Genomic DNA, 20,432 nt, shown 5'->3' on the forward strand with positions numbered 1-20,432 from the left:
TATTTAATTCCTGCACTCTTGCCCTCTCCTCAAATCATATTTACAATCCAGTGAAGACCCAGCATCAATAACAAATCTTAAAGTTAGAGCTAAGGTGTGCTACTTTAGTGCTCTGAGAATGATTTTCTCTGATTCTCAATAAATAATCTTTATTGAAGTCTGGCCTTGAGAACTCAACTCAAGTTTTCTAGTTGTGCAAACAATTAAACAATGATTTAAAAAGTTCCTTCATTTATTATATCCTTTATTTCACAAGTAACGCCTCCACTGTCCAGATTAAACTCCAGAGATCCATAATCTGTGACACAACAGTTATTTAATGCAGTATTTATTGGGGCATTCAATGTTGTTTTTATTGGGGCATGTAAACGAAAAAAAAAAAAAAAAAAGAATTGGCAGCACAACAATCCAGAACATTGCCCGAGGATGTAAGTGGAAAAAGAATCAAAAGGCACCTAAAAGGCTGATCTGAAACAACTACTGATCTCAATTCAGTGGTAAAAACCAGGTCATACAGTCTGTTAACCATTTCAATGACATCTCATTGAATCAAAGCACGAATGCCCCAAAGGTGCACAGAGATCAAATGAAAAGAGCTGAATGTTGAAAATGGAGCGAACTCAAGCTGGAGATGGACGTAAAGCTTTTTTTTTTTCGCAAGAAAAGGCCAACAGTACCATAAAAAAAGATTACATTGTACTGTATTTCGGTTTTTAGAAAACATGCTCACAAAGTGTGACTCAAGAGTCAAGGATATTATTTTCTCTCCTCTTGCCCAGCATACTGAAAAACAATTTAAATTTTGCTAGAATATTCAAAGATCAGAATTTAAACATGAAACAAACAGTAAACATTTTTATAGAAAGGCCTATAAGAAAATATGCCTTTTACAAACCCGATGAGGGAGATTCCCCATTGATAAATTCCATACGTGGAACTCTAACAAGTAAACCACAGTGTGCAGGTGAAACAAAAGTTGTGACGGAAGCTCAGGAGATATCTCAACGTACCGCTGCAACTTAAATACTTATACAGTAAAGAATTTAAATGCGTACGTGCGGGCGCAAAGACTTAGTGGTAGGTGACGTCACGTGACAAACGTATCGAGTTCAGACGCAACACGTCCATTGTCAAGGTGGAACGCGTCAAATTACAGAGATGGAGTGTTTCACTTGTTTTCTTGACGAGAGGCAGTGAAATGTGTTTTTTTTTTCTTTCTTTCAAAAGACCTCACCTTGAAAGGCAGGGGGCATCGCTTCGCAGAATTCCCTGTCAACAAAAATGAACTATCTGACTGATCAGTTTGCTCACTCCCATAGCGATGACGTAAGTAAATCACACACTGACGTGATCCCGCATACTAAGATTTTTTTTCCACCCACCCCTTGATAATGTTACTTTTCTTGTTCAATTCAACTTAAAGATGATCTCATTTGTAAAAGGATAAATTGAAAATTTGAAAGCATGGCGATCGTGGGCTGGTGTTGTAAAGTGCAGGTAGCAGCATATGATCCACGTGCATAATCTGACATTTATTGTGGAGCCGAACCAATTATATAACAACATTTCTGTTTTATGAAGATTATAAGTATATACTTTCACTTGTGCAATGCTACACCACTGAAAAATCAATAATTATAAGAAACATATTGAAGGAATGTCAATGAAAACCAAGTCATCTTTTTCAAGGCATATTTATTTTTTTCTAAATCTCTTGTGAGGATGAGTGTATGTATAATAGTTGTAATTTCACGTCATTCTTTTGTTTCTCTTGTTAGTCCCCAATTGAACCGAAATATCTGCGGTGCAGCAACTTAAACATGCCCTTGCTCGCCACTGAATTTTTCAAAAGTGAATTACAGTTGTACCTAGATGGCTTAACCACTGAGTAAGTAAACCATACCAAAGATAAAGTCATTCATCCGACAGAACTGTAACTGTGGGCTAACTTCTGATTCTCCCTGCAGGACGTGGGACTTAATAGAATATGGTCATTTTGATTGCAATGCCTTTATGGTGCTGTTGAAAATGTGGCAAAGCATCCTATACAAAATCTCCCAAGAGGTGCTGAATGTTGTGTTACCTCAGGTGGAAGAGTACGCCCAGTTCCTAGTGTAAGTCTCCTGCGTCAACCCACCACGTAGTATAAACACAATCCTGGGAAAAGAAGTCAAATCTGGACAATTGTGTTTTCTCTCCTTCGTAGGAATGATTGTGACTCTCCGCAACGGGTGCTCAACTACTCCTGCGTGACCGTGGATGATATCCACGCATGTATTTGGGACTCGCTTCTGCTGGCTCTCAAAGACACAATCAACGCCAATGAAATTAGGTCTCAATGCGGCGAGCACCTGCTGGAGTTAGTCGCTGCTAAGGTTTCCAACACTGTGAACACAGCACTGTCCGAAATCTCATTGCAGCTGGATTCGGCGCCAAACCTGGACGTGCCTCATCAAGTGTCTGAAATAGGTGAAATTGCATTACAATCAATCACGGTTCTCAGAGACTGCCTGGAAAATATGAGGGTGGCGCGTCGCTATGGATTCGAAGAGAACTGCCCAGACAGCGATTCGTCGGAAGATGTAACCAACGTGCTGGTGGCTCCTCTTCCCACTCCGGTACAAGCCCCGGGGAAGGCAGAGAAGCACCTTCACGTTCAGAAGCCCATTGAGGTGCACACAAAGACTGGAAACATTTGTCTTCATCCGCCAGCAGAAACATGGACAAAGAAAGAAAATATATTTTGTACTGTGTTCTTGTGGAAGCTGATGGACCATATTGCTCACTCGAACGCCAAATCGGTCCTGGAGATGGACATTGACTGGATGTTAGCCAGGCTAAAGAGCACTGTAGTCGAAACACGTCCAAACCACCCACAGAACATAGGCGACTTCCACATTGACATCTACAAGGACCTCTGTCAGGAATTTGGATCGAAGGAGCGTCTCTATTTTTCAATGGTGTGCTGTCAACTTGTATTTGTAGAAGCTCTTGCTAGGACTTTGAAAAACCATCTCCAGTCACCAAAAAAGAAGGACTTTTTTTCTACAGTTAAATCTTTTTTTAGGAAAAGGACCGCTAAAGTCTCTCTGGCCGGTGAACATGGACAGGCTAGCTTGCTGGCTCTTGCCAACACCAGTGAATGCTGACATAGGACCAAGATGGAAGATTTCTAAATGATGCTTCCAGAGAGAAAAGCAAAAAAACAGGAATGCTTATCAGGGGGTAGCCTGACATCACTTTATTGAGTCAGCATCTGAATCCATAAATACTTAGTGAGATTGCTGAGGATTAGGGCTGACTGTATCCTCGAGAAGTCACACCCTGTCTGCTGACATTTCCGTGCGACAGTACAGGTGTGGGGAGGCAGTGCGGGGCGGTTGCGGGGCCAGCACAGAGCTGCTGCGGATCATTCCGGTCCGCTTTGCTTGGCCGCAGTGTGGTACACGCACTTTACATATAGACAAATAAAAACCACACGCGCTCTCCTTAGCCAAGCCTTTTCACAACATCGGATTGACTCGCAGAACCATGAAAACTATTCAGCCTCATCGTCCAATTCATGTGAGAGTCCTTGTAGTCGTGTGACGGCGCCGCTGTGGGTCGGCGCGTTGGTGAATACTGTGCCCACAAACTGAGGAGTTCCTCTCAGAATGTGTTGGATAACCGTGCAGGAGCCCGACATCTCGATGCGGAAGCCGGAATGCCGTGGCTCCTTTCCTGCTTGTCCCGCGCTTGAACTAAGCGGGGATGCAAAGAACTGTTGGAAAAAGAAAAAGATAGCAATGACCACGTATTTGAAATAAAAAGAACAGGGTTAAGAAACTGATCCCCGTACAACGATGCCCTTCATTGCCAATGCAATGTCAACGACAATTAGGTAAGAACGTTATTATAGTGCCTCATTCTGTCTTGCTCAATATATTTATCATCCCTAATATTAGGGACGCTTCCTCAATGGGCACACTATCTATTTAAATGTAACATAAGAACAATTCAGTTTTTACAAAGATAGCCAATTGCGATTCACTCATTCAAAGAGGTGCTGTATCCATTTAACAATAATGTCTGACATGATTCACTCATTCAAAGAGGTGCTGTATTCATGTAACAATAATGTCTGACGTAGTTTGCAGTGGGCTGGAACAGGACCGCACCATATATTGTTTTTTCCACTCAGGTATCTTAATCAGGTAATTAAAATATATTTTTTATTCAGATTTTGCTCGTTAGCTTGTGCAAGTGTCTACATGATGGTTGTTTTCCGCTCAGTTATCTTAATCAGGTAATTAAAATATATTTTTTATTCAGATTTAGCTCTTTAGCTTATGCAAGTGTCTACATGGTTACAGAACATAATGCAGCGAAAGAACTCACAGGTTCTCCTGTTGTCGGATCGATAAAGTCAGCCCAGTAGCCTGCGGTCCACAGTGCAAAACACATCTCCTTAGCACCCGTCATAAACTGCAGAGATGACAAAGGACAGTGAGAATCTCCTCAGACGTCTCATAGATAAACCTCAAAATGTTGAATGTTAAAAAAAGCAACGTGTTGACTTCATCGTATTTACTTATGAAATTTGTATTGTCCCGGTCAGGCTAGCGTAAAGCACCAGCTAAGACTCAATTGAGGTCAAAAACGTTGATTCACCTTAAAAGTTCCACACAAACCCTCAAGACTCACTTTGCTCAGTAGCTGCTCTCTGTCTGGCTCCGCCCCCTTGCGGCGACCGCTCCTTTGCGAGACCGTCACAACTGTGATGGAAGTGTTTGGCACTGTCGGGAACAAGCGCTCCAAATCTGACAACACAAATATTCTATCGTTGAATTGATGTACCAGCATTTTAGCTGAACTAATTCGGTAAATCTCAAATAGAAGCAGCGCTCACCTTTCCTTAACAGCTCAGGACAGGAACTTATGGAGCAATCTGTGTCTGTTTGATTAAAGTACTGCTCAGCTTTGTGGAGGCGTTTGGATATGGGGCCCAGTTTCCCCTAATGAGCAGCACAAGCAGAGCAAAGTTTCAATGCAAGTGCTGATAGACAGAAGGAAACATTTGTTTCAAATTCAGGTTGTTTGCAGGTTTAAATTAGCCAAACTTAAAGAACATGTGACCTTTTGAAGAACAATGACCTCTCATTTACTAAATGTAGTGAAAGTGGTGAAAATTGGCCCAATATTAGATCTAGTAGAAGGTTTACAAAGGGCGCCCCTCACATCGTGATAACTGATGTGAATTCATGGCAAATTCGACCCATTAATGATTCTAACCTGAAATTCATGAACAAACTGGGCTAGGATGAACTGTTGTCTTTCTGTACTGCACGGGGCCGTTAGCACATCAGGCAAAGTCCTGCCGATTGGCAATTCCTTCTTTTCTTCCACGCCGTCCAGATGGCTGTCAAACCCCACATTGCCTGGTAACTGGAAGCGTTGGTCCTGAGGTCCAAAAGGTCCCATGTTTTCATCGGGCCACACAGTCCTCGGGCCTGCAGAGACATTTATGCATATAAATTTAAGACCAACACGGTGAATCGCTAGAAACATTCCAATTCTCTGATATTCTCAACACAAGTCATTTATTGAATCAGTCATTGAAAAATTGAAACAGTTGACATGACACTGCATGGAAAGTTGGTAGCCTAGTGGACATGCAATGGGATAGGTAGTTTTCAACACGTAGAAAAATGTAAGGCCTTACATTTCACTTTTTGTTTTATTTTAGACTTTGTAAGACAGGATTACATGACAACTTCAAAATCAATTATTCTTTACTTTTCCCCCACTAATGTGCAAATTAATACATTTGAAAATACACAATATTTTAAACATTCAAAAAGGGGTCATTAGCTGAAAAAAAAAAAAAAAGTTCAATATTTAGAAGCATACCTGAATCTGTATGCGATACAGATATGTAAGGTTCATCTGGATTTGCAGTAGAAAAAGTTCTGACTCTGGACACCTTCAGAGCCGCTAATATTTGCCGACCTAGGGTCTGAGATCGGACCAGCCGGCCTCCACCACACAAGACCTACAAAGTACCAGAAGCATCACATTAATGGTGACTTCATCGTAGAAAAACACTGCACAGTTATGCATTTTTCTTGCTGGTTCAACTCAGGCTTAGTTTGACAGTAAATGGAAATCAATGATCGTGTTTATATATGCTGATTTCTGTTCGCACGTCTAACGATAAGCTCTAAATAAACAAACGACTTCAGTAACATCACCTCGGGTCACATTTCATGCTAACCGGATGGTAGTTAACACATTTACGAGAAGCTACAAATTTGTCACTTACGGTGCTGGGCATCGCTGGGAGTTAACTTCTGCCTTCTTTATAAACCGTCTGACCTGGTCGAAAACAAAAATGTAATGCAATCGACGTATAACAGCATACACGAGTCATTTAGCAAGTGAAAGTTGGAGCTAACTGGAGATGCTAGCTAAGGTTCGTTACAACACACACACGCCCACAGTAGCTGACGCAATTGTGTTTACGTATGTATTGAATTTTACGCAGGTGAAAACAACTTTAATTTTACAAGTCTTACAACTTCGATGGACAGCGTCTAATGGCGTTGGAGATTTGGAAGAAGAAGAAAAAATCGATGGCGAATCAGCTGATCTTGTTTTGACATTTCCCCATTTTAATCGTCTCAGTATGTAATTCAAGTTTAGAACGCATGACCGGAGACACACTCATTTTTAATGTTGTACAACACACTGTGCTATCTCTGCACTAAATAATTGAATAAAAGAATAAAGTACACAGTGTTCTTACCTGGTCTTAGCGTACGACCTTCGCAAAACAACTACGGAAAGCAACTAAGGACCTGCGGCGCACGCACTGTTCGAGCGGCGTCAGCTGTCAAACCTACCACAAGATGGCAGCAAAGAAAATATAATTCTGGATGGAGATGGTGTAGGAGTTGAGTTTTATGTTTATCCATCCATTTTCTATACCACTTGTCCCCACGGGGGTCGCAGACGTGCTGGAGTCTATCTCAGCAGTCATCGGGCAGTAGGCAGGGAGACACCCTGAACCGGTTGCCAGCCAATCACAGGGCGCACAGAGGCGAACAACCATCCGCACTCGCACTCACGCCTAGGGGCAATTTGGAGTGCTCAATCAGCCTACCAAGCATATTTTGGGGATGTGAGAGGAAACCGGAGTACCCGGAGAAAACCCACGCAGACACGAGGAGAACATGTAAACTCCACACAGGGAGGGGCCAGAGGTGGAATCAAACCCGCACCCTCCCAACTGTGAGGCGGACGGCTAACCAGTGCTCCACCGAGCCACTCTGATCAAAGCATACTGTTAAAAAAACGAGTTGATTTCAGCAATGAAATAAAAAGCCTAGCCTCTGTTTCTGCTCTTGAAAATTGCAGAAAGCTACATTGCACCAAATGTGGCAATGACAGCTGTGGCAGAAAGGATACAAATGTCGAAATATGACTGGAGGTGCTTGCACCTGACGCTCATACAGGGAAGTCCAAAACGCTCCGAGTACTATCAGAGCTGTTGAACTGTGCGATGAGGCCTTCCCTTCAGTTGGAAGCCTCAGGGCAGCGTTTGCTAATGAACTCGCAGTGTGTATGTGCACTCTACAAATCATGCATATGCATCAAGAGCCTCTGGGGTTGTTGCCATGGTTTCAGCACCAACAGACGGCTGCTAGCTAGGTCATAGCACATTTGGAACTACTGTATACAGTTAATTCTGCACTCCATCTTTTTCCGAAAGACACTCATCATTAACATATTGTGAATCCCAAAAAAAAAAAAATGCTGTAATGGTAGTTTCTCCTGCTCCCTGTTAATAGAAGGTGCAAATGTCAGCATTGAATTCAGATATACAGTACATTATCTTTAATCACTTTTGCAGAACACTAAAACACACTTAGATGCTTTCGTGCCCTACGTTCTCTGAAGTACCCTCCAAATTAATGGCACAACACAAAACACATTGATTTGAATGCATCTTTTTTGTCATCTATTGCAAAGAAATATTTTCTCATGTTTACCCTAAAGGGGTAGTCAACATCCAAATTTTCATTGTACTAGTATCGTCTCTGCAGCCAAACTAGTCGAAACACAGTGTTCTGGTTAATGTTGCATTTGTGAAATGTGATTTAAGTGACAAATCCACCAGTTTTTATCCATCTCAGGGGGTAGCCATTTATACACTTGCTGTCGACAGGTCACAGTCATAACCAATCATGACTCAGATGTTTTCTGGAGCTGAGCCGGTCATATCGCTGATTTTGGATTAATTCAACCTCAAGAATTAAAAAAGGAACAGTGAGCACTTAGAAATAAATCCTCCCTGAACTATAAGTCACTTTTTTTTTTCAGTACAATGGGGTACATACATTTGGTAATAGGATGTCTCTCTGACATCGTATGAGTATTTTTGAAATAGTAAAAATAAAGTCACGATCACAGCGAGTTGAAACTCTGGCCGTATTTATGTATTGGTGAAGCAGACTTGAGCAATCCTATTGGTACAAGACATCAAAGAGAAATAACGTCTGTGTGTGGATACAAAAATTAAAAGAATCAAAGAGAAATAATCGACATCAGGGAGTGCGGAGGAACAAATTGTGCAGGGACAGTTTTAGCATCTTTATTATCTGGAGGTTTATCCTGTGATGTGGGTAAGTTGAATCTTTTTCCACTCATCTGAAAATGGTCAAGGCTGACGTTAAACCCGTTTGATATCTCCAATCGCAAATTCAAACCATAGAGCATGTTGTTATGATGGGAAACAGAAAGATAGCCATTTAAGAAGTGTGTCTCAAAAATCATTGACCACAGTAAAAATGACGAGAACAGATATATTTCAATATCAATACATTATTATCATATAAATACACAACTTGTAAACATGTTTAATTTATTCTTTATTAAACAGTAAACTTCAACCGGCGGTGAAGCCTCTTTTTTTTTTTAAGAAGAATTGTTTACTATTTTCCAAAGTGCTTCTTGTTGTTCACTCCAACTGTCCAAATTCCATATCTCGAAATTTTGCTCACAAGTCAAAACAACAAAATCATCCAAACGACAGGTTGTGTCTCGAAAAACACAAATTAGCACATATGTTCAATAAAATGTAAAAGCAAAGAAAGCTTCATTGCAGATGTCCTCACAGAAATACATTAAATCATGACAGTTATCATTGGAAAAATATCTTTGATGACATCATCTTCGCAGTTACTCTCTAAAACCCTGCCCTATTGCACACTCAAGTGCTAACGCAATGTGAGGGTTGTCCGATGGTTCAATAGACCAATCACGTTCGTACATGAAACACCCCTGCACAGCACCAAGGAGGTAAAACAATTAAAAATGAGCCTGAAGAAAAAAAAAAGGACGAGTGTAATTACACAGTAGAATGTGGTAATGTTACCAGACAGCTGGAGATGCTCCAAAATCGAGAGTCATAGTGCAACAGGCCCTCGAGGCTGATTCAACTCCTCACGCTTGGCTTAAACACACCAGCTTGATACCACGCCGAGAGGCAACAACACCTTTGAGTACAATAATCAGATGACCAATGGTTGCATGATAGAGACAGAACATGCAAGAACACAACAAAACACACACGTTTGACCTTTTATTCTCTATGTTTACTTTTGTCGCATCTAAAATCTTACTATTAATTGAAAAATAACAAAGAGCCGAGAAAGAGCTGAAAGATCTTACTCTTGCTCTTGTTAATCCGGAATTTGGCACTTGCACTTATAATATAACCCCCCCCCACTTTAACCTTAAAGTCACGAGCCAGTGTTAATTAACATCGACCGAAGCGGCTCACCTCACACAAAGAGAATGAGCACAGGCTGTGAGTCTTTTTGTGTTTACAGCAGCTGTGGAGCAAGCCAAGGTGAGAGGAGCGGACCTCTCACCATCAGACGGGACCAACTACCCGGACGAGCAATGACCTAATTTCGAGCATTATCTCTTATCTGGTCACGTTAACATCAGTTGTCTGTGTGCTCTTTTGCACACCCTGCAGCTGTTTGTCATGACAGGTGGCAAGAACATCACCCCTCATCTGGCATGCATAGTGATGCTGCTCCGCGTTCTTTTCATGGTAAATCTATTTCTTGGTGTTTTGGTGCAGCGTATGCCTCGTGTTTATTCACTCATTCATAACGGACTAGACTCACATTCTAAAATTACTCATGTACTACACGGCACAAATCATCATGGATAAGGTCACTTGTAACTATTTTGACTTTATTGGGCATCCTTTACAAAACAGCTTCAATCCAAAAATCTAGTCTGTCTTACATTGGATACATTTAGCCAAGTAAAATTTTTTTTAAATAACTTGGATACATTTTGTCAAGTTAAAAAAAAAAAAAAACCCATTTCATATAGCATTACCCCCCCCAAAATCATATTTCACTATCTTTACATGTTGTAGAAAGTCTGAACGATCTTATTCAGTAGATATAAAGAGTCCACACACCTTTGTACATATGTCAACTTTTTTGTCTTTCGGGTCAAACAGATTTTAGGTCACAATAATTGTGGCAAAAGATGATTATTTTGTTTTAAATTTTGGTTTTATTTTTCATTGCACAAAAAAGGTCAATTCACTATGTTCTGTCTACCATTTTATTTAGTACTAGTGTCCAAACATAGCCTATTGTGTATCTGGAAAGACATTTCCATCTATCTATTTTCTGTTCCACTTATCCTGTTCAGGGTCATCAGGTAGAAAGCCTTTAGTTGTTGGTGTTTTAGTTAATCACTCATTCACGTTATAAAAAAATCAAATTAGCAAACAAACAAAAACAAATTTCTATTATGTATATGATTTGCAAAGAAATGATGAATTTCAAACTTAATTCACCATTTTACACCTAAATTTAAGATGATAGATACCCTCGGCTTACAGAACGTAAAATAATTTTGTCACAGTAATTAAAAACTGCTAATTTAGAGCAACTGTGTCATTAATCTTACATTGGCTATCAGTCTAACAAATTTGTTGTACTATGGAGCCAAACAAAAAGGGCTCTTTACTCAATCAATAGTTCCCCTTCTGCTTTCTGTCTAAATCAATAGGTTTATCCACTTGAATCTTCTTCCAACCCAGCAGCCTTGTGCATTTTAAATCTGCATCTTCACCTGCAGGGAAATATTCAAAATATTCATTACATTCGAATTGCATGAAGAATCGTGTAGAAAATTGAGATATTTTAGAAGAAAAGCCAGATGAATGAATGCTAGTAATGCCCATGCTACAGTCGTCCTTGCAGTTTGATGGACAGCTGCAGTTGTGATGCCATCAGGAGATAAACACAAAAGCAAAGATGCGCAATTGCCAGGTCATTCAACAAAGATTCCCTCAAGGTCAGAGAAGCTTGAAAAGAAGTGTCGCTTCCACTGGTGGTCTCTGTATTTCCGAAACGTAACAACATTTCTCAAAACATGGGGCACATAAGCAATGATAGCAAATACACTATTGTAGAGTTCACCACAGTGACAGCCTGCATAACCCAGAGGTAAACTAGCTTGCACAGCACATTGTCAAGCCTGGTGACAGTTGTCTTTTTAAAAGGATGAAGAGGACGGTTGCAATCGCAAGTTCAGCATATTTCCAGGGCTCCATACACATTCTTGAGAGAACATGTCATTTACAGTATTTAATGACTTTGGTAGGATTTTCAAATGGTCATAAACATTTTAGAAGTCATTCCAGAAGAGAATTACCACACCTCCCATCTCCAAAGTGACTTACAAAATAAATGCTCAATTTTTCACAAAGGTTGGTGCCTCATTTGTCCTCCAATTCTAGAAAAGTATTTTGCATATTGTTCTAACACCATAAGGTCAAGGTCACCAGTGAAGCCTTCAGCTCACCCAAAACACAGATGACAATGAAAGGTAAAGAAAAAGCATGAAATCAGGAATAACATCTGGATTGCTTGTGACAAAAACAGATTTGGCCAAAAGCTCCACCATCAGCACTTGTCGTATCTTCCGGTAATGGGAAAAACACGAACCAGTTCCCCCGTGGATGCATTTGCTTCGACGGGTAAGCACTTTGATTCCAGCGAGAGTGCTTTTCTTTGTCCCTTGCTCACGGCAACAAGGGAGACGTTGCACTATTCAAACATATTGTATTAAACCTCTGCCTGTATATCTTCCCTGCTGCCTTGCACTTTTCCACTGAACATACATAAATAGAAAAAAAACTACAACTTAAGGCGTCTGACAGATAGAGGTGAATCGTCGCATGCTTGCAGGCAGCTTGCTGTTGAGCTGCACTCCGTTAGTTACCCTGTAGCTTTTTTTTACTGACTTTGCCCAAGATAACTGACCTCTATCTCTCGCTGCATATCTCGTTTTATTATCAGTGTGCATCTTCTACCACATGACATAAGAAGAGTAACAAATGTCCTGTACTTCATTACTTCCAAGCTCTGCATACATGATGAGCTTTCTATTCCTCACGAAATAGCTTCAGGCTACAAGTGACACTGTTGTGATGAGCGGTGACACCTATTGCTGCATAATGAGGTCCCACAAAGGCATATTTCACATGTCAGCTACATGTGTGTCATTGTGAGACTACACTGTTGTGACACGCAGCACTGGAAAAACGGCAGCCGAAGGCCTCAGCAACACCTTTCCGGTTGTCGCATAAAAATATCTGTAATTTGCCATGGTCACATTAATCCTGATGTTTCATCCACTAAAAACCATATTGATTGGATTATATACTGTAAAACATGAATGCATATTTTTTTTTGCAGTCCAAATATTCATGTAAAAATGTGATTTTAAGATTGCAATTTTGTTCCTTCCACAAACAATAATTTGAAATCTAAAATCAATTGTTGGCCTAGTCTTTTTAGACAATTATGATGATGCATCAATATATAGTGTTTTTTTCTTTTCTCTACATGTCATAATGATGATTCATTTTATTTATTGGCACTTTTCAGGGCACTCAAGGTCATCATGCATCCTAATTTAAAAATACATCAATGAAAATAGCCATTACTATGCTGAATGTCAAAAGAAGGATTTCTTGTTTTCTTCCTCCAAATGTTCACAGGGAGCGACAGCAGTGACAGTCCTGTCCACATGCATCAGCAGCATCACTCCTTGGGGCAGCCGGTCATCATTTTGCCTCTAACAACCTGCGTGGCGACAACACCTGCCCACATGCAAGCCACACTAGTCATTGTGTTTATGGGTCACATCATGACGGCCGGTCATTTTTCCTTTGGCTAGGCGCAAAACGCTGCTCGTCTGCCAGAATACAGAAAGAGTTGAGTATTTCTGACAATTGCTGCTGGATTACACTCATGCAGCGAGTTGGAAAGCTTTTATACTGTAAATGTTGGGTACGCTTCAAGTAACGTGTATTGGGTTCTCTGCAGGACTAAAATGTCAAAACATTACAGCAGAAAGCCTCTTAAATTATTTTACTGACAGAGTGGACTGGAATATACTTTTAAAAAATCCTTAAATCACTATTTGGTCATGACATTTCACATAATGTTGACCCCAATGAAAATACTGGGAGGAAGAAACCCACAAAGCCTGCACATTCCAAACATGAAGGCTGGAGCCAATATTTAAATTCAGAACCTCACTCTGGTTTAATCTTACACGTACGTATGTAATACTGCATTTGAGTCAGGGGCGTCACTAAGGGAGGGCCAAGGGTGGCCATGGCCACCCCTGAAAATTTGCTGGACATCTCACAGCCACTGGGTGAAATAGATTGCATTCGCGGCAGTTATGCTTTTCATACCAAATGTCCATTTCAAACGAGTTGATTTGTTTACAATAAATATAAACTAACATTTTTGGAACTTATTATTACATTACACAATAAAACAAATGCTTGTAGAACTCAATGTTTACTGTTAGTCTGTGCGCATGCCATCATTCATAACAAAGTGGGAGGGACACGATTTTTACAAACGTTACTGTTATTTTAAAAACCATAATATCCATGTCGCAATTTATGGTTTCTCGAATTAACCCACATTAACCGAGCACTGGATAGATTTTGCAGTATGCTTTGAAAATCTTTGTTTGATTCACTTGGATTATACTGCCACGTCGTGTTGTTGGTTTATGTTTGGAGCGACGGGAGGATACTGTGAGCCTGTATTAGTCTCTCAGAGATGTGGTTTTACACCGAAAAGAGGGAAACTTGTAACAGCATCGCTTGAAAGTCATTCAGAAAAGCGGTAACAACTAAAATCTGGTAACAAGCACAAGTCGTCCACTTGGTGTCTCTATCGTCCAAGAGAGTAAGTATATACTACATTAGGTGTAACAAATAACTGGCAAGTGCTCATGCAAAATAAATGCTAACTACTGTCTGACAGTCAATGTAACATCACTGTATTTATTTGGAAAGTGTCATGCACAAGCCAAGAAATTTTAAATCGTAATAAATTTGTGAAGAAATAATTAGCCCTTCTTGAAATCTTATTATATGTACTAGTAGTTTTTCTTAAAAAAAAAGCTTTTAGGGTGACATTTTTTCATTGTGTGCCCTGAAATTATAACAAGACACCGACGCCCGCCCCCCTGTTAGACAACCCATAAAAATGTCTTTTAGTATTCGTATGCCACCCTAACAATTTATGTGTCCCCATCTGGCCATTTCTATGAGAAATTTCCGGAGGCGCCCCTGGTTTGAGTGCTCGCGAGCAAATCATGCTTACCCAACCTGACAAGGAATTTTTGCGCAGAGAAAGAACTGCTCAGCCATAAGAGGGCAATGCTGCTGCCATGAAATTTGAAAATATAAGTGTTCTCCAAAAAAATAGCAACATAGATGTGACAGATCTGGGTCTCCACTGGTGTGGAACAATTGTCTCAGATTTGTCAAAGCGGTGCCACAACAACTCGCCGTCATGTTTCGTGGAGTCAAGCTGTTGCTTCTGTGTCTGCCCGTTTTACTACTTTACCATTCCCAGTGGGCACCTACTTTGTAAAACCTACAAAAAAATAAAAAGGCATCGTCATATCTTGGGAGATATACATATATATACATAAAAATAAAAAAAAAAGCTGCCTTCCCTTTACTCAATAGTACAACAAATTGAAGTCCTCTATCAAGGAAAAAAAAGAGAAATTCAAACCTTTTTAGATACAGATGGATGGCTGTTTAAAGAAATATGAATATTGTTTTAGTTGTTTTTAACAATATTATGTTTTGGATTTTTTAAATATTTACAAAGGATACTCTGATAATGAATAATAAAAGACAAGAGAGATGCAGTAAAACCCTCAATTTATGACAAGGTACTTAATCGGATTTATTTTAGAACAAGACCATCCAGGATGTTGAGCGAAACTGACGCAACCCAATATTCCATATCCGGACATTTTTTTTTCCTTTGAAGCTCACCTACGTGAGTGACAGCCTGAGGCCAAAAAGTGACAGAAGGAAAAGGATGCAAGATTTAAGTCCAGTTTTTAAGATGAATCTATCAATATTTAAATGTGAATTTGTGCTTTTAGTGCTTTTCACAAGCAGGGTGAAGCATCACCATACTTTTCAACGACATGATTGGAAAACTTGAAATTATGCCCGGCAATGAGCATTACTCTCCAATTCTCAAAGTGAAGCGACCACCTTGAGCCGAAATGCAATTTCCCAAAATTCCCTGTGGCCACCACACCTCTGTCATTACTCCTGTAGTAAACTGGCAAGTAGAAAACGATCAATAAATTATTTTATAAATAACTCAAAGTGTAGATGTATTGTAAACAAAACAACTGACATCTTTTTTTTTTTTTTTAAATATATGCAGCACATAGAAGAATTACTTTCTTGTGGAATCTTAGGCAGTCTGGACACCAAATTATTTGTAAGAATTAGAAGTGAATTTAATATAATATGTCCATTTGAAATAATATTATCTTCTGCAGATGAGCATTGGCTGTGCTGAGCCCACATTTCTGCTGTAAGAAACGAGCGGAGTTTCTGGAGCATGACTACATATTAAGTCCGTAATCACACACATTTCTTATTCATGGCCTAAAGGGATTTTGAATTATTTTGCAGCTGCGAGATTTTGGACTGGATAGCTTTTACACTCTATTTTCTGTTTCCGTTAGATAAAATCTAAAGTGTGACCTACAAACGATCTTTCAGCCGCTTCCCGATGGGATGAGACAAGATGTTCAGGAATACCCGTCGGGAATTTTAGCCTTATTATCCTGCAACGTTCCAGATGGTTGGAACAATCCCGTGTGCTTCCTTTGAAATGTGTAGAGCGATAGCAGAGCAACCATTCCTCCTCAATTTAATTGACTTTCACTTATTTTGGGGCCCCACCTTGTAGGACCCAGAGTCCTCCGTGACCTTCCCTATGGGCCTAATTGCTTTTGGCTGTCGAGCAACTCGGCTTGAAGTTTAAAGAGAAAGAGAAGGAAGAGGCCCGGTTTACTGTAAAGTGGGCTCGGGATTGCAGGGACTTGATTTCCCATGGTGAATTTCTAATGACTGGCGGGCTCATCGGAGGAAAACAAGCAGAAAGTCCGCCAGAAGAAGTCTCTTCACAACATGAGATGAAATAGAGCCAGCATTCAGGCAAAACAAAATGCACAGCAGGGATTCAGCAACACTCCGGGAGAGGAGAGAGACGGAGGGGGAAGGGGTGTTAGGGTGTGTTTCCTGGTGGCTCCGGGTGCTTGGCTTGACATCTTAAGCTGATTGGTGCGAATCAAAACAAGCGCGAGAGGCCTGCTTTTTCTGCTCTCGCGTTTCTTGAAGGAAAAGTTGGGGAAGGCCTTTGAATTGGAATGCGGATTGTTTAAGCCACAAATGGTGCATTTCAATTCAGCTTGCCACAGCAAATACATATCCCACAATTCCTGACCACTTACTTAGCATTTGAAGGCAGAACTGAAGTTAAACCAAGTGACCGCGATACCAGATATTAATGAAGCACTGCAAAAGCAACAGGCTCCTCTGGTTTTTGGAATGGACTCTGTCCTCTTGGAACTGAGAAAAATTTGAACAGCTTGGCATGTTGACATGATTTGAAACAATTCAAAAGTAGAACACATTAAAAAGAAATCTTCCCATCCACACAACAAACATCTGCCATTTTTTTTTGCTTTCGTTATGTCTGCGTAGAACCGAAACATGGGAAATCCAAACATCAACAATGTGATTCTTGTTGTTTCGAAAAGGAGCGCCAAACACTGTTGATGTTTGTTCAAGTTATGAAACACATCAGTTATTTTACTACCTTTCACAGCTTTTGTTGTAAATATTAAACCATGCCTAAAATATAGACAACAGAACAGAAAGGTAGGCTACTGCTGCATACAGAACCAACACGTTTCATGGTTGCCAATGGTGTGCAATGAATCAATTTGCGTGTAAAAATGAAAACTCCTGCCCCTTCCTCTTGATTATCAACTTACATCAAATACAGTATGTATAACAGATCAAATGTGCTATTTTTTTTATTTATTTTTTATTACAGACATGTTTTCAATAGGAGCCCTTATCAAATATATATACCAGCTGAAAAACATATCCAGACACAAAGGTTACATGCTCCAGGTGGACTAGTTGAATCTTATCCATACACGCAAACTGAATAAGTTGCCAACAGAGGTGAAGGCTCCAAAATATGCTCTCCTATACCTTTGCTTTTTATTTTATTTTATTTTTTTAAACATTTTTATAATCAACTTCACTCTTTCCTTTGCTTTTAAACATCTTTAAATTTGTTGTTTATAAATGCGTTTAAATATCCTATAAAAATAATGTTGCCTTACCTGAAGGTATGGAATCACGGGAAGATGATGACAGATTTCAATAAATTGTAGTGTACATTGTGAATTGATTTTGCAATCAGGGCAAGAAACAAGTGTAGACTTGCACATGCTGGATGATGAGGTTAATATGCACAATTTGGCTCAGACTTTTTTTCCCCCTTTAACAGGAAATGCTTTCTTTTTCCCTGATCACATGAACCTATTGATTGCACAGGTGCAGTTTATTTAAGCATCACCACAAAAGCGGGGCAGGAATTTATTTCCTGTCCCGTTTTAAAATTCACTTTTAATGAATTTGTTGGAATACAACCAGTAAAGACTAACACATTTTAATTTGTAGTTTACAAGTTCCCAATCCGAGGTTGGGATTTTTGTCAAATTTATAATCCAAATCTAAGAATATCTGAATGACTCAAACTTAACCAAGAGCTGTGCAGCAAAAAATAAAACTACATTAATAAGGCGGAATGCATGCAGAGTTCCCCCCCTACGCTGTAAGATGACACTTTTAGGCAGTGATCTCACCACATACATGAGGCCTGAGAAGTAGGAGTTTGTCAGGTGGGGGGGAAAACGGGGCAGACAAATAAATACGAGAAACTTTACACGATTGCATCAGGTGGAGGGTTTTTTTGTCAATATCTTCTTACATCAACAAAACAAAGCAAATGTTAAGATTTAAATGAAACACGTACATGTTGTGTTAGCTGTTGGCAGAAGATACAATTCACTGGCCCTTTAAGCCTCCTGCCCTGACTTCCCCCTCCTTCATAAAAACCCCACGAGCTCGTTTTGCAATATGTAGAACATCCCAAAGTTACTCCACCCTGTGTATAACCTCAAAAATGTGACAGGCTAAGACAAGAACCACAAATGTTTCTTTTCTTTTATCAGTTGGAAAATTCCAATGACGTCACTTTGACTTTTTAGTTTTGACTCTTCAACTTGCAGCACAGGCAGGTTTGACTCTATTTAAATCCATTGTGTTGTAAAGTGTGGGAACAGAAGTATCCAAATGGGACTAGTAGGCAGGTTTCTGTAAAATAGAATTGTTTATGTGCAATTTTACTATTGATAGTCATTTGCTGTTGTTGTTTTTCAGCATTGGATGCATTCGTTGACTGTAGGTGATGAACAAACAAAAACAAAATACTTACCAAATTTAGTAAATGAGTACGCAGATTATTCAATGTCAAACAGATTAAGATGTTCATATTTCAGTTAAACATTGAATGATGCCCTAACTTGTTTTGACGGATAGAGCTGTCTTTTTTTTTTTTTTTTTTTATCTCAGCAAGTGGTCGTCAATCTAGTGACTGCTATCATTCATCCTGCGATGTGTGGCTAGGTCCTAATGACTCCTCGCCTGACCCAGATACTGTAATAAGTGAGGAATCTGGCCAAAGCAGAGCACATGAGCACAAATCTGGTCTTAAAACCACCCTCGGGTCGGCCGCGCTGGCACAAAAAGCCACTTAAGTAGGTCTACGTTTAGTGTGTTAACAAAACAAATAGACCAGAATCCTGGTTGCAAATGTGCAGCATTGAGGTCTTGTGATGTGCAGCTGCTTCCAATGAGGACATGAGGAGGAGGTGGTCACTGGAGGTCAGGTTAACTAGACGGACAGACATCACATGGCATGAGTGGCACTGCCTGAGGTTAATATACAGACTAGCTTTCATCACCGAGTCTGTAAAAAAAAAAAACTTTATTGGCTTAGGAAGCATACTTAAGTGTTCAAAGTGAACCCTGCATTCCTTACAATGAGGCAGAAGAAGAAGGGAGGAAACATACTGGTATTAATGGAAATACAAGTAATGAAATACAAATAATAAGAAAACATTATCTGATGTGCAATAATGGATATAAAAACCTGTCCCGGGGTCATCATACAAATATTTTCAAATACAGTCAGAGTGGATGCAATAAAATCACTCTTATCCTTTTTTAGTGTAATTTTTTTTTCAAATTAGGGCTCACAGTACGTGATTTAAGTTAATGACATACAGCATGTTCCAACTCCAAAGGTTCCATTATCCTCCCCTGTAAAATGCCTTTACATTTCCTACCAATTAAATGTGAATTAGGTTTTGTTATAAGACGCATCGCTTCATCTATCAACTGCAGGCTGCTTCGAGACAAGACTATTTTTCACCATTTTGGTGGAATTGAACAAGCTACTCATCCGTACTGATTGAGAAATTAGATGAGCCTATGTGATACAAGTGACACCACAATGAGCATCCATCACTGTGATGGAGAGCTGCCATTAAACAACCAAAGTGTGATAGGGAACTCAAGTGAGCTGTTGCGGTCACTGCTTTCACATGCACACACATCCCCCATCCCATTATGTTATTTTCCTTCAGGAGCAGCTGGGATGGAATGCTTGGATCAATAGGCCTAAACTGGTGGTGTGTTGTCACCCCCGCCTCCTCACCCCATCTCCTCCTCACGCATCATGCAATCAGTCATGCACAGCTCTAAAATAGAGACACAACAATGAGAATAAAGGATGAAGCGGAGAACTGAAGCGGACAGACGGCTTTGCCATGAGCTGATTCTCGATGGAGTGGTTTTACTCCCACAATAAAATATTGCTGTTTGAATGCATGGGACTGGTTGTCTAGTCCTG

The 20,432-nt window shown here is 40.0% G+C and overlaps 2 protein-coding genes across 4 annotated transcripts; one reads left to right on the forward strand and one right to left on the reverse strand.

Moving 5' to 3' along the window:
• The first annotated feature begins 1,098 nt into the window (after positions 1 to 1,098).
• On the forward strand, positions 1,099 to 4,210 carry LOC147062553 (uncharacterized). Its single transcript, XM_085925031.1, has 4 exons — positions 1,099 to 1,326; positions 1,779 to 1,888; positions 1,968 to 2,114; positions 2,207 to 4,210. The coding sequence occupies exons 1-4, from the start codon at positions 1,282 to 1,284 to the stop codon at positions 3,147 to 3,149; spliced, it is 1,245 nt and encodes a 414-aa protein (XP_085781157.1). The 5' UTR covers positions 1,099 to 1,281; the 3' UTR covers positions 3,150 to 4,210.
• On the reverse strand, positions 3,203 to 17,894 carry mmadhca (metabolism of cobalamin associated Da). Of its 3 annotated transcripts, none has more exons than XM_085925285.1 (8): positions 17,797 to 17,894; positions 6,302 to 6,354; positions 5,890 to 6,031; positions 5,272 to 5,489; positions 4,889 to 4,994; positions 4,684 to 4,799; positions 4,378 to 4,464; positions 3,203 to 3,760 (listed from the first exon to the last, which is right to left on the reverse strand). In XM_085925285.1, the coding sequence occupies exons 2-8, from the start codon at positions 6,311 to 6,313 to the stop codon at positions 3,539 to 3,541; spliced, it is 903 nt and encodes a 300-aa protein (XP_085781411.1). In that variant the 5' UTR covers positions 6,314 to 6,354; positions 17,797 to 17,894; the 3' UTR covers positions 3,203 to 3,538. The 3 variants fall into 3 exon arrangements, with proteins under 3 accessions (XP_085781411.1, XP_085781282.1, XP_085781357.1); XM_085925156.1 differs by lacking the exon at positions 17,797 to 17,894 and adding an exon at positions 6,785 to 6,852; XM_085925231.1 differs by lacking the exon at positions 17,797 to 17,894 and adding an exon at positions 6,555 to 6,716.
• Between the last annotated feature and the right edge of the window lie 2,538 nt (positions 17,895 to 20,432).

The sequence above is a fragment of the Syngnathus leptorhynchus genome, chromosome 1 (assembly GCF_054491065.1).
Source record: "Syngnathus leptorhynchus isolate UIUO chromosome 1, UIUO_Slep, whole genome shotgun sequence".
Lineage (NCBI taxonomy): Eukaryota > Metazoa > Chordata > Actinopteri > Syngnathiformes > Syngnathidae > Syngnathus > Syngnathus leptorhynchus.